Source organism: Mytilus californianus, unplaced genomic scaffold (genome assembly GCF_021869535.1).
Source record: "Mytilus californianus isolate M0D057914Y unplaced genomic scaffold, xbMytCali1.0.p SCAF_9, whole genome shotgun sequence".
Classification (NCBI taxonomy): Eukaryota; Metazoa; Mollusca; class Bivalvia; order Mytilida; family Mytilidae; genus Mytilus; species Mytilus californianus.
Window position 1 is genome coordinate 9,969,269 of NW_026262745.1, and position 15,703 is coordinate 9,984,971.

General features: G+C 31.7%; 1 protein-coding gene across 2 annotated transcripts in view; it reads left to right on the top strand.

The window, feature by feature from the left end:
- Nucleotides 1-2,455: 2,455 nt before the first annotated feature.
- Nucleotides 2,456-15,703, top strand: part of LOC127716575 (uncharacterized) — a 33,638-nt gene continuing 20,390 nt past the window's right edge. Inside the window, exons 1-4 of one of the 2 annotated variants that reach the window (XM_052222806.1) lie at nt 2,456-3,048; nt 10,831-10,939; nt 13,251-13,351; nt 14,298-14,509. In XM_052222806.1, coding sequence (XP_052078766.1) covers nt 10,907-10,939; nt 13,251-13,351; nt 14,298-14,509 — 346 coding nt within the window. In that variant the 5' untranslated portion in view covers nt 2,456-3,048; nt 10,831-10,906. The remainder of the gene's footprint in view (nt 3,049-10,830; nt 10,940-13,250; nt 13,352-14,297; nt 14,510-15,703) is intronic. The other variant, XM_052222805.1, reaches the window with a different exon arrangement.

Below are 15,703 nucleotides of genomic sequence, written 5' to 3' on the forward strand. Positions count from 1 at the left end.
GCAGGTGATACACACGAAACAGGGTGTGTAAATTATTTTAACGGTAATCTGTGCATTTTTCCTTTGATGTGTACTTCTTAATAATGTCAACGTCAGTATCAGTGAACTGGTCATGATAAAGAAAATATATTGGGTCAGTTCGCAATTGACATGCACGAGTGCACCGCAAAAGGATCTTCTTTCCCTTTAATTCATAAAATTGCATATGATTTTTTTCGCAGAAACGCACAAGTTATTTCATGAATGAAACACTTGTCATTGTTTGAAACTTTTAGTAATCAGCTGGTAATAAAAAGTTAGTTTAGCCTTTTTGAACGATTCACTGATTGTGTGAAAATTTGAACAGAAAATGTACAATAAACCTCAGTGATAAAATTGCGTTATCTGCAGAATTATTGATAGCTTCCCTTACAATTCACTAGGACATATAACTAACATATCGTCCATGCTATTCCGATCTGAGTTTTTATTCATACATAGTCTGGCATGGCTGGTGCTGTTCAAGTTGTCTTCTTCTCTGCATGTTTCTTGAGAAGTATTTGTTTGACCTGGTCAGTCACTATAAAGTGTTACAATTCATATTTAGACGCAACACATAAATAGTGACCAAAAAGGTACTGCTTTCACATGTATGACATGAGAGAATCTAGAAAAAAAATTAAATGTACACATTTTCAACATTTTTGTGGGACTATCATTTAAAATTAAGGAGATATGTACTTGGAGACTGCTGCTGAATAGAAATGTTCGGGCTCACATGATACCCGTTTTCAAATTAGTCCATATTAAAGTTTGAAGGGTCCAAAATTAAAATATGTTTGATTTCAATTGACATAAAATTTTTGGTGTTTTTTATATGCTAAATCTACATCTGTGGTTGTATCTGACAGGCTGTGCTTGGCGAAGCATTTTATTGCTTTTTTGTTTGTACTTTATTTTATTTTGGTCATGAAAATTAAATTGTAGTTGTGAAATTGCTAACATTTTAAAAAGATGATAATTAGATAACTTTGCATGGTGACGACACTGACGTTTTCGTAGATTTACTTTTTCCCGGGAATGCTTCATCTGTTGATATATTCTCATTGTGAACGATTTGTGTATATCTAAATATATTAACCGATATTAAAAGACATGTATGTCAAATCATAACAATACAAATTGTTTAGTCTCAAAGAAAACTTGTAAGATTTCCGCAGTTATTATTTTTGTTGAATAGGTGCAAATTGGGTACTCGGTGCAATTTGGGAACTGTGACGTTATAGCCATAAGTGTTTATTGCTTTAATAGGTTGAAATGTGCACCTGATAAAAGTATTCAGTAGAGGGAAAATGTTTTGATCAGGTTTAAACTGACGCATAAAATATACAGGCGACTGCGGGAGGCAATTATTTATATTGCATCCAAATAATGTGTCGGCAGCTTGAATTTCAAAGGATGTAGCCCACATACTTCCAAGTAACATGCTCTATACCTATCAAAAGTCATGGTATTATCATGGGTTATTATAACTCCATCTTCCCATAAAATCCTATTTTGGACAATATGGGTGCATACAATATATATGTACCTATAAATGTATCACTCTGACTCAAACTCAAGTCTCCTTTTACAGCTGTTTTAATTTATGATGAAACTCCTGGGACTGTTTAAGGTAGATATGTGTCATAATTAATGGCAAGATTTGTTGAGAGTTTGTCAAAGGAAGTACAGTCTACAGATAGTGAATTTGAATATATTTTCTTTGTTTAAAACTTTTGTTAAGTTTTGAATTTCACCTGTATTTGTCTGTGAGCTACAGGAAAAACCGTGATCACATTTAACCAACTTCATTATCACTGTAACTTGATATGGGAAATTCTGTAGCAGATAAATAATAGTGGTCATGGTCAACCAGAGGCAGAGCACCGGATTTTACTTCCTCCGGCTACGTTTCTCCCGAAATTTATTGCTTGCAGAGGGTTTTTCTGTGTTCCCATGGCTGGACGGAACTTTTACACTACAAATGTTATCATAAATTATGATATTGTATTTTTTAAATGAAGTACCTGTGGTTATTAATATTTAGGAAATTTGTCACTGATAATGGAAAGATGAAGCAGACGATAAAACATGGCGTAAGATGTTGTTGTCTAAACTTCGGTTATTTCCGTGGCACAATAAAATTTAAATAAACTACACAGGTTACTAAAATTTCTAAATTCTTGTTTTTGTAAACAAATAAAAATTCTTGTCGTATTAAACATCGAATTTATTCCGTTTTGTCCCGTTTTTTCAAGATCGCGATTAAACGAGAATCTGACAGCCATTAAAAAATAAGGGTTAAACTAATGTCCTGAAAATGTCCTGACGGATATTCCAATGCTAATTTCGTTTTCATTATTTGAAGAATTGACTTTATATTTGTAGCCAAGCAAGAATACAATATTTATTTAATAAATATAATGAAAAAAAAAAGAAAAAAGAAATTTTAAGAGTTAGATAACTTGACTTGATCAACTTCGAAAAAAATTTAAAAAAAATCGTACGAGATTTAACGAGAGTGACGAAACTTTTTAGATTGATCATGTAGAGAGAGTTATCGTTCTTTATTCCAATTCGATGCTTCTACCATAAGTGCCAGCTAAAGCTGGCATATCATTGAAATATTCCACAGATAGTGACATACTGAATTATGAATGTTGCCTTTTTTTAAACAATTTGCGGACATAATTTGTGACATTTATTACACTGAAATATCATATTGAAACTCTGAGTATTGAAAACTTTCAACTATGAAACACAAGGTATACGTTTGACAGAAATTTACTCAATAAATTGTGTAACCGTCATCTGAAACATATTGAAAACCTAATAGAGCTCAGAAAAAGAAAAACCACTTGTGAAGTTCTAGATGTGATCAATGTACATAACTTTTGAGAAACTGTCAAGGAGCAAGAGAACAGCCATAAGGCATAACAGCCTCGATAACATCAGACCGGAAACTTAACATCGACCAGGTTCTTCTTGTCCACAAACATGCTGGATATGTTTTGCCAGTTGGAAAACGTAAGAATTATTTGTTTATATATATATTATTCCTCAAATGAAATATTCTGTAATTGCCCTATAGAACTATATAGGGGTTTCCCCTTCCTGTTGTGAGGATACAAGTACAGTACCGAGCGATCCGACGGGATATATTATACAAGGGTCACTTTTTGATGTGACGCCAAGATGATAAGATATATTTCAGTAATGGTTATTGGTGTATTTGAAAAAAAAATGTTGCCTTTTAGTTTTACACATGATTGAGCAAAGACAGAAATATCCTTATATCCAAAGTTCCATTTTTTATCACTGTTCATAAATTGATACCCATTTTTCATGTTTACAAGATCCATTAATCAGTTAATACAATGTAATAGGGATACATTGTATACCCATTTATCATCTTAAATGCAGTGTAATTAAGTTGGATGAATATATATTTATACCATTTGTATACAGCAATTTCCTAATTTTTTTGCGGTCAATATTCATTGTTTTCTTTTTTATCATATCACTGGAAATTATGTAAAAGACTGCTTTAAGGTAGACATGGTAGATGGGGTGTCTAAATTATAATCCATAGAATTTTTTAATAATTTTCCAAAATGTAGTTTGTATCATGCTTTTTAAGAAAAATAATAAAAAGAATGGGTCACGGGGCTTATATTTACGCTACAGGTTATGCAAAATTGACAGATTTTGTATAGATTATGCATGGAAAACCAAATTATCTGCCAAAAATGAAAAAAACAAAAACTACTCCATAGAATTTTGAGATAAAATATGAGAAGATAGCTCTTAATACTATGCTTTCAGATAAGAAAAAGAAAAAATGGGGTCACGGGACTCGTTTTCTTGCTACATAATAAAATAGTTAAATTCCTAACACATTCTATTGAAAAAGTAACTTTATCTGCCCTTACATTTGAGTTGCCTCCCCTTATGTGGAAAAGTTGGAAAAAATTGAATCAAACAAAAGTATTCAGTTTTTTGTAAAATGCAACCATAAATATGATAAAACATGCCATTTTCTATATTGAAATGAAATTTTTTTTACCTGAATTGCCTACTACTCTCGAAATTTGCACATTTTATTAAAGATCTAGACCGATTGTTTTCTGGTATTTCAAAATCCAAGATGGAGGAAGACACCCTATCTACATGTACCTTAAAATGGATTTTGCTAAAAGATTGCTGCAACATGTGCAAGGCATCATTTGAATATTTAAGTCATGAAATTCACTACAAATTTAACAAATACTTCAAATCGTCACCATGCAGAAAATGACTGCAAACTGTGTATAAGGCGATCAAAAGTTTGCAGCAAGTTTATCACAATCTTCATTTGCATGGTACATGTAAAAGTCTATGAAATATGCAGTATGTTTGCAGCAAAGATTAGGTTTCTGTTAATGAAAAGTTTGAAGTTTTAAAAAAAAGATGAGGAACCATCTACCTGTACATGTACATGTATGACAATTTTAGATGATGTTAAAAAATTTGTACTTTGATTCAGCAAAAGCTCTTCACTGCACATTTATTTTTTTCTGCTTAAGAGCCCCTTAGAGATACTTCAACTACAGGAAGGTAACTCTTCTCTTCCCAGTAAATACTTGACTGGATATCCTCTAGGTTAATGACAAATATAATGTGCGCACTGTTTATAAAATCAGATATCATTCACATAATGTTATTCTAGGAAGATGTTTTATTTCCATTAAATGGACTCACAAGGAACATAGTACAATATGTAATCAGTTACTGATTTTGAGGCATGGCTAAATTGAACCCCTCACCCCTCTCCATGTTTGTATATATGCTTTTTTCTGCTCTTTGGTCGAGTTGTTTCCATTCTCAATTTTATTATTCCATCAGCACAGAGGTGTTCAAAAGGATTTAATCTATCTAAAGGTAAATGATATTGTAAGCGTGTATCAAAGGAGGGACTACTTGAAATTTTGTAATGTCCGTTTCAAAATTATTGTTCAAATATGGTTTTCTAGCCATCTATGACGTACTGTACCACAATTCAATTGTTAATATTCCAAGGTCACTGTGGGATCTGATTAAGGGATTTATATTCATTGAATAGATTAAATAAAGTAAGAGTCACATTTCATAGGTTGGAAATGTAAATAACTAACAAGATTGCTGTCAGGAAAATCTATGGCTTAAAAATTTCTAAGGTTATTGTTTAAGTTTTGATAAAATATTTTACCTACATTTGGCCAATCCTTTTAGTATTTTTGGTCCTAAATGCTCTTCATTTTAGTAATTTATTTGACCCTTTAACTTTTTGAATTAAGCATTACTGATGTATTTTGTAGAAGAAACACTTGTCTGCCAGGCATACAAAACCATCATGTTATGTCTTGCCATAATGAAAGTTTCAGTATGTGAGACTTAAATATTACTATTCGGAGGCAGCGGCGATGTAAACTATTTGTATAACACTTTATATTTGAGAAGGTACAATGTAGAAGACCTGGATGCTTCATATCTTGTATGCAGATACCTAATGTTACGAATTTTCCCTCTGTCATATATCCATTGTCCGACCTCATTTTCATGGCTCAGCGACTGCTTGGAAAAAAATTATGTTTTTTTTTGTCATGTGAATTTCTCACTTATTATGAGTAATAGGATAACTATATTTGGTATTTGGTTCCTTGCAACATCTACATATCCGTCAGACAGGGTTCAGCTGACCTCAACTGCATTTCATGGATCAGTCAAGGTTAAAGTTGCGTGATAAGATCCATTTTTCAAATACTATAAGCATTAGGTCAACTATATGTGGTGTATGGAATGATTGTAATGGGTACATGTACATGTCAGTCTGGCTGGTTTCATCTGACCTTGACCTCATTTTCATGGTCCATTGGTCAATTAAAGTTTTTGTGCTTTGGTCTGTTTTTCAAGTACTATAAACAATAGGTCAGCTAAATTTGGTGTATGGAATGATTGTGAGCTGTACATGTCTGTCTGGCAGGTATCATCTCACCTTAACCTCATTTTTAGGGTTCATTGGTCAATGTTAAGTTTTTGTGTTTTGGTCTGTTTTTCAAATACTAATAGTAATAGGTCAGCTATATTTGGTGTATGAAATAACTGTTAGGTGTACATGTCTGTCTGGCAGGTATAATCTGACCTTGACCCCATGTTCATGGTTCATTGGTCAATGTTAAGTCTGTATTTCAATTACCAGAAGCAATAAGTCAACTATATTTGGTGTATAAAAAAATTGTAAGGTGTACATGTATATGACTGTCTGACAGGATTTATGTGACCTTTTATAAATACCTCATTGTCATAGATATATGTAAAAATGTTAAGTTTATGTGATACTTTTAGTAAAACCTATACATGCATCTTTAAGACTTTCGGCATAAAATCAATGGTTAGTAAAGCAGGTGAGACATTTCAGTGTAGCACTCTTATTTTAAAATAAAATGTTTCATTTGTGCCATTTATACCTGCAGGTAATTGTATTATAACAGTAATATAATGTTTTTACTATTGAGTTTATATTACTGTGGATTCATTTATTTTCTTGGATTGAGGAAAACTTGCATTTTCGTGGATACTTGATTTCGTGGTTTTGCCAAAATCTGCATATAACCTTATAGAAAATTTGTAATTCATTGAACACTTAATTTCATGGTTTACCTGTACCAATGAAATCCATGAAAATAAGTATCCAACGAATAATAATGAATCCACAGTATCATTGATTATTGACTTGTATAAACTTAACGTTACGGCTAGCATGGCTAGTCACTACAGGGAGGTGGAAGTCGGTTTTAATCAGGATACATGTATGTGTAAAATTTGAGTAATAAAGTTAAAACACAATTTCTACAGCCTGCATCATTAAAATTATGTGTGTACCCACTTTAATATTATACTGATTTTTCTTTGCATCTTTATCGAGTTTTCTCTATTTTTCATTACAATGGATAATCTGTTTGTATTGTAAAAAATATATGGACTTAATGCCTCTTGTTTGTCTTAGAATGAATTATATGAATTATGGCCATTTTGTCGCATTGAACATGTCAGCACTATACAATTCTATACCTAGGTGACATATTCAGTAATGAGTATAAACTAACTTTAATTCTCAGAGGATACTCTACAACATTTAATATGAGAGCCTATATAATTATAAGTAGTATTTGAGCTACAACTTAGATTGAACCTTTAATCTTTATTTATCATTGTTTATGTTAGCTGAAAAATGGTGCAAAATAAGGTTTTGATTTTTGGCGCAAATGAAATATAACAATGTGACTCATGACCTATAGCTACATTTTGTTGATACTGTTGACTTATATTTTGGTAGTGTACACACATGGTCATGTGTTATTCAGATTGTTTATGACGTCCCTGCACTAAATCTGTTGGATGTATACTGATTGACACTTTAAACTGGGAGAAAATGGTTCATTTATTAGTTGTCATTGGCTTTGAACTAGCTTTCAGTAACTGCAAGTACTCTTATATTGGTGCTTTGTATCTATGGTTTTTATGTAGTTATTTTTTGCTACGTACCAATCTTTTGAGTTAAGCCAATTGCAACTGATTTTTAAAGTTTGTTATTATGTTGTGCTGCTTCACCGCTGTCCCAACTAAGGGGGAGGATTAGCGCTCACAAACATGTCTAACCCACCACATTTTTTATGTGCCTGTCCCAAGTCAGGAGCCTGTAGTTGAGTGGTTGCCATTGGTTCATGCCTGTTTTGTTTGTATTTCGTAAATTATTTTGTTATAAATTAGGCTGTTAATCATGTTAATTTTCTCATTTGAATTGTTTCACATTTTTCATGTCAGAGTCTTTTATAGCTGACTATATGGTATGGGTTTTTCTAATTGTTGAAGACGGAACTGTGACCTATAATTGCTTATAATATATCCACTTCATTTGAACTCTCATGGTTAGTTGTCTCATTGGCAATCATACCATATATCCTTTTTTTTATATATATTGGATGCAATTATGAAATACAGCATTAAAAAAAAAATACCAATATAATTATTTTTAAAAACTGAATTATGAATCATGCAAAAGGATTACAGTTTAATAAATAATTTCCCCCATCTACCAATGTTTTACTAGCTATATAGTCTAAGAATTAACAGTTGATATGTTAGAAAGAAGCATAAAGATTTCAGAATATACCAGTATTGAGCACTAGAGGTTGGTAAATTCCAGGGGTGGTAATTTACTGCCTAACCTTGTTTTTTGCACATTTATACTACATTGTATGATAAAGAACTATTTTATATAATTGTTAATTCAATTTGAAAGGATTAAAAAAGAAATTGAAAGAGAAGCTGACTGAAGACAACTTCCACAAATTTATTTACATTTGAGAAATTATGTGAAATTCCACATTAAATGAATTTAACAAGTCAGCACATGCCAGGGAGCAATTGTACGTTTGTTTGAATACATGTATATGACAATTTCCAAGAAGAAAAGAGTACAAATGTACACGTAAATTCAATATACTTATAATACCAGATATTTATTTTATGAACCTGTGAAGAGAATCAAAATCAATATTGCATATCTTCATCTCCAGGAATCATACTTTATTAGTGGAAATAATTAAAACCAAAAGGAAAGGTAATGTTACTACAAATTTCCCCAAAATATCTCAATTAGATTTCTGAAATAAGTTTTATTTGATCCAGTTACCTGAAACTATTTCAAACTTTAGGGGAATTTTTTTTAGATTTCAGATGAATGGTAAATTACCATGATTACAAGAACAACAAAATTATTGCAAAATTTTGTAAATTGCTTTTGACTTCCTTATAAGCTTTTTTAAAGAAGAAGGAATTATTTTATTCAAATAAATATCGACCAATGTCTTTCCGGATAGAAGGAAGTTTAAATCTATTTTTCCACTGTTGAATTATAATAATTGTTTACTATATGTATGCATTACTGTTTACAAATCATGACATACACATTTAAATTCCTATAACAAAAGAGTAGGAGGTAAAAGCTGGGACATAATATACTATTCTCAGGTTGAAAGGTAATTAAGTTTGGGTGAAATTGAAACCCTTTCAGAGATTTTTGATAAAAATTCCTCTGAGCAAAAATAGGTCATAAAAGTAAAGAAAATATGACTTGTTCATGTATATTGATCCCAATTCCACTCACTTATCACAAAGTATTGTGGGTGTCTGGATGTAAATCTTCAATTTTCTTTTTTATCTGAATGACTAAGGGATTTACCATGGCAAAACAATTCAGGACTTCAAACATAGCAGAACAAAAAATTAAGTTGGCCATTGGGGTCTGAGCTCTGAGATATACAAGTAGAAATAAATATTGCTATTTTATTGACTTTGATTTTCTTATGCTGTAAGGTTGCATTAGTACCTTATAGGTGTAGATATCATTCATTACATGTGTAAGTTATTTTTCTAGGAAGACTTAAATTAAAACTTGAGCATGTTGTGAGAGGAAGGTATTTTAGGAAATGTCCATTAGTTGTACATTCAGTTTCAATTATATATCTCATTCTTAATCATATGCACTGAAGCACCTGAGTTCAGCCCTTGTCTTACATGGGGAATCATGCTCCTCAATCTTTGGTTTTTCTATGTGTTTTTAAAGGACTGTTGGGCTGTTGGAGGTTCTTTTTGCAATGATATTGTCTGGATTTGTTTTTTTAATTACAATTGTCCCCTTGTTATCTTTTCTTTTGATGGTTTGTAATATTTATATATCATATATTTAGTAGTAAATACAGTAGTTATGAATATTTAATAAATAGCCTGCTGTTTAATCTGTATCGCTCATCTTTGATGCGCACCCTTTATCACACGCCTTTATCGCATGTCTACCCTTTATCACAACCCTTTATCGCACCCATACTCCGATTTTTCGTTCGTATTCTATACAGTTCCTATATACTCTCCTGTTTAAATATACATGTATGATAAAGCGTGTAAAACATGGCAAAATCCATATCACATGCCGTATCACCCTCGACCAATATCATCCCTAGGGCCTAAAGGCTCTCGGGCTGATATTGGTATCTCGGGATGATACGGCATGTGATACGGAATTTGCCATGTATTATTCTCTATATAAGATACTAATCAAAGACTTCATCTAGAATTTGTATATATTATATTGAACAACATAAGGAAAACGGTTTCAAAATAGTCAAACAAGTAATGTATGATATATGATACTCTTTATAATGTATGATTTAACAAGAAATCTGAAATCTGCAATTGTGAAATCATCATGTAAAATAAATCAGAAGAAAAATTGTGTATATTGATGAGCTTTATTGAAACTGATTACTACACATGTAGTACATTTGTACTCAGATTACAACATGAGTAATATTTTCATTGTTATACATAAATGTACAGGATAGAAACATATATGAACCATTGTACTTGGAATTCACATGTAAGTGTGTAGGTTCCATGATGGCTATAAGTTTTAGAGAAACAATTAGAATGAACAATTTGTATGGGAATATTTTTTGTGCACTTAATCTTCCTTATGGTACAAATGTAAATAACGTTTAATGTTTCGTTGTAAAATATTCACGACCAGTTCATAAAAATTGAACATGTTGAAGATGTTTTCATAAAATCCATATTGTACTTTGACAACTTGAACAAAACAATTTTTTACAGTGCAAATAAAACTCAATATGTCATTAAACATGTTAAATGTTTACAAACTTTTCATAGATAGTTAGTTAATTTTTCCGTGTTTTTTAAAAGGCCTTTGTTCAGATGACATTATGTTTTCAGAATTTGTGTATACTATATGGTGCAGACATGAAAGTTTTGTATATGATATGTTTATAAGTCTTCAAAGAAAAGATGTATGATAATGGTAACCTCAGACTATGTACATAATGTAAGTATATATTTAAATTCATTAGTCTTTATTATTGTCATATGACTGGAAGTAACCTAAATTCTTGTAACAATTACTGTCTCCTCAAAAATTGTGCGTGGGATTTGCACTAGCTGTCTTCCATTATATCTCATGCCCTATACTTCATGTACTTAGTAGTAAACAATATTTTCAATACAATCATTAGAAATCACATGTGAAGTATGTGTATAGCTTCATTCATGCATTATTTATTAACATGCAAACGAAAGGTACTTATTAAATTGACTTTGTTATACATATATAGCTGGAATATTTTAAACTAAAACTTTGGGTTATACAAACTCACACCAAAAATGCGGCTTAGGAAGGATTTAATATAATTATTTTCATATATCCTAAACTGTAGTCCTAGTAAATTAACATTCTGTTATGTTACCACTCTCTAAATGAGATTTTAAAAAATATTTAATTTAATGATTTTGCCTTTACTACTGTCAACTGTTGACTGGTGTTTTCAGCTAAGACCTAATTTCTATAACAATGAGTTACACTGATGTAGTAGCTTTTCACAATGGTTAACCATCACAGTGGTCTTGTGTCAGTTGTGGTAGTGTGCTTGCCTTGAGTGTGTGAAGTTGTGGGTTTGATTTCAAACCTGGTCAAACCAAATACTTTAAAATAGGTATTTGCTGCCCCTCCACTAGGCACACGATATTTAGATGTAAGAGACTGGTCAGCCAGGAGTCAAAATAATGTGTCCAAGGAGGGTGACTTGTCTTCCTGCTGACTGTTACCTTTGAACTAACACTTTGATAATCTGACACAGTGGGCCAGTCTTGTACAAAGCAGGGTTCATATTCATATCACATTAACATGTTCTTGTCTTGAACATATTGAATATGCATTTAATTTGCCACTGTATGTTAAAACAACCATCCATCCATCCATCAGAATGGTTGACATGTAGTATAATCATACATGTAGTTAAAAGTTAACTATAAAAATGAATCCCTTTAATTTTTATTTAAAAAATTTTCTTTTTTTTATTGTGGCTGTAGATTTTGAGAATGAGAGCTGAGATTTTGTCTCCGCGGCGACGAAAGTCGAGGAAAGCGAGACATAGGAATAGCTTTGACGGCTGCGGGGATGACGGCATCAACAATTGTTAAGTTTTCTGCTTAAGTTAGTTTGATAGGAACAAACTTGTGATAAGTCATTGATATTTAACATAAACAGGGAAAAAGATTAGCAGGGGCCCAGTAGCCAATGTTAGTAAAATTTGGGTTGGGCCCCTAAATTTTTTATCAAAATGCCCATAGTGCTTATGTTAATTTTCACATTGTGGCAGGTTCGTTGGGCCCCTAGTTGGAAAATGTTAGTCTTATTCCCTGATAAAGTTGCATTGCTATCAGTACATATATCAGTTTGACAACTATTTTGAGGCCCTGCCCCCTAGGTCATGGTCTAGCGACTTTGAATTAACTAGCAAATTTCAATGTTAAGTATTCTGCTCAACTTCAAGTTTGATAGGAACTACTTGTGATAGATCATTGATATTTGAAATAAAATTGCAATACAATCGGTACATATATAACAGACGACTATTTTGAGGCCCTGCCCTTTAGGACATGGTCAAGTGACTTTGAATTAATTAGCAATTTTCAATGTTAAGTTTTCTGCTTAAGTTAGTTTGATAGGATCTACCTGTGATAGATCAATGATATTTTGTATGAAGTTCCATTACTATCACTTCTATCAGTTCATATCAGTTTGACAACTATTTCGAGGCCCTGCCCCCTAGGTCATGGTCTGGTGATTTTGAATTAAAAATCAATTTTCAATGTTAAGTTTTCTGCTTAAGTCAGTTTGATAAGAACTACTTGTCAATGATATTTTGTATAAAGTTGCATTACTATCAGTACATCTCAGTTTGTTGACCATTTGTAGGCCCTGCCCACAAGATCATTGTCCAGTGACTGAATTAATAAACCATGTTGCTTTTCTAGTGTGTATAATGACTGACAATTCCAGCTTGTGTTTTGTTCTGGCTGACCTTCGTGGCCATTGAATGTAGATAATATATATAATGATGACTGACAAATCATGCTTGTGTTTTCATTATTGAAATATCATATCTTTTGAATATTTATTATATATATTCAATATAGCAATGTTACATAAATTTTGATGTTATTTGATTTTTTCGTATAATCTTACTGCCTGTAACTTTGCTGCAAAAACAGACTTGAAAACTACCAACTATTCACAGTGAAACATTAAAAGCTTTATAACTTCTTGATTTTAAAGTAATTATATCATTCTCTTTCAGTTCACAACCACTTCAGTATATTCCATAGTCATTTTATTTCTTTGGATTATCTCCCTTTCATCAGCTGAATACAATTTGACAAATGGTGAAACAGGAAAATAGTAAGTTTCTTTTATCACAAATTGAGTACGTACTTTAATTGTCAATATCATACCTGCCAACTTTTCAAAATCTCCAAGGGGGATTTTAAGAGCAAGAGGACTTAATGCTCTTCTTATATTGACAGAAGTGTTTTTAATCTACTACTATATTGTTTGAATGAGTATGCATATGCTTTAAGATACCCTTTTATCTCCTTTGAAAGCCTGTTTTGAGGTGTTCAGTTTATATAATCAAAATTCAGATCAACACCTCTCATGGGGGAAATTCCCCCATAAATCCTGAAAGTTGGTAAGGTCTGCAATATACAACATACTTTTTTCACAAACAATAAAAAGGACAGAATACATGTCAATTATTAATACCATATACTGTTATAGAGCTTTAACAAGTATAATGTAGAAAATGCATCATAACTCTCTACAGTAAACATAAAAGAAGATAAGAATTTCAAAACAGTATAAACAATAAAGTGTGGATAAAATTATATCAATTTAAAGTTGATAGCAAGTTTTTGGATAGATAAAACAAGTAATTTCACAGGCTAATTGCAAGGTAACAGTTAGATTTCTGTCTTCATTCAGAAAAGCACAGTAAATTTAAAAGTACAAAAATTGCAAGTGAACTAGTTTTAAGAGAAATTTTTGTGTATTAAACAATATTACAAAAAAAAAGACAATTAAGAGAGCAATTCAGTATGAATTAAGGAATAACAACAACACTGACCAAATGTTTATTTTCTTAAACCTTTATAAGTGAATCCATTTTTGTTTGTTTTAAAAAAGGAGTAGACACATGGCCTGAATTTCAATAAGATTGATCTGTAAAGCCCTTATATATTTCGCACATTTTAATAACAAAAGTTGTACTAAAGGTATTATAATTCACTTATGGATCTATGTTTTTGTATGTTTATCAGTTAATACCTCTCTCTAATTTATTTTGTAGTCGTTGGTTTGACACAGCAGCACAGATCCATAGAGTATGTTGTTATTGTCCTATTGAAGCAGTGAGTTCTGACAAATATAATGACGCTTTTCAAAGATACGATGATAAAGATGGTGATTTTTGTAATCCATCAGAAGATGAAATAATACAAACAGGAAAGTACCCTTTCTGTATATGTGAACACAAGATGGGACTGAAGCCTGAGTTTATAGGTAAATGTTGTAATCAAGATTTAGATATAAGGTTACCAGATTTATTTTCAGATTTTCAGCTTCAAATTGATTTTTTTTACTTTTCTGAAAATACTTGGCATATTTAAACCAAACTTATTAGGTATGGTGTATTGAAAAGTATCTATAAGGGATTTTTTTATTTGGTGCCAGTATGATGGAAAACATGGCCACTGGATGTAATCTATGATTTATAGTGAACTGAGAATTATAATGAATCCTCAGAATTTCATCAGATTCAAGATCTTAACTATTGTACATTGTATGTTATCATGATATTATCTTATAATTCTCTGAGTGCAAAGAGCAATGGTGAAGCCACCATGAATGTTGTGATCTCACATACAGCAATGGATTTAAGTACAGGAAAAGTATAAAACTCTGCATAATGATTAGCAGTGTGGCCCATTTTGTTTTGTTAGTCCCCTACCGACGAAGTCGAAGCGGACTTTAGGTTTGCACTCAGTCCGTCTGTTTGTCTGTCTGTCTGTCCGTCTGTCTGTCCATCTGTCAGTCCGAAAATCAGTTTTCCAGACTTTTTTCTTCGTGCTTGAAGATATTGATTTGATATTTGGTTTATTGATTTATCATGACAAGTTACAGGCCAAGTTAAATTTTCACGATTTTAGCTTTTCTCTTTGTTCAGTTAAAGCCCTTTCCCTAGAATTCAGTTTTTGATGAAATACTTATTAACTAGTAGAATTCTGTTCAAAGGGAAATAACTCATTTTTTAAAAGACAAAATGACATTTTGGATTTTTTTCCTTTTCTTTGGTAAATTGTTTGAAGAATTTAGAGGTAGGTTTGTTTGTCATTCTTGAAGATATTGATTTGATAATTAGTATATAGTTTTATCATGACAAGTTACAGATCAAGTTGGAATTTTGTTCCAGTCTGATAATTTGTGCAGAGTTATGATCTTTGGACATAGAAAATTCACTTAAATAATCAGTTTTCAACAGTTTTTTTCGTCATGCTTGAAGATTTTGACTTGATATTTTTATGTAGTTTACACCATGACAAGTAATAGATCAAGTTAGAATTTCATTCCATTACAATTAATTTGTAACCGGTAGTGGACTATGTATTGCCATGCAATACTCACAGAATGCTTGTTTTTTCATTATTCGTTTTGCATTATCCATTTTTACAGACACTTTTCACGGCTGCTTGATTA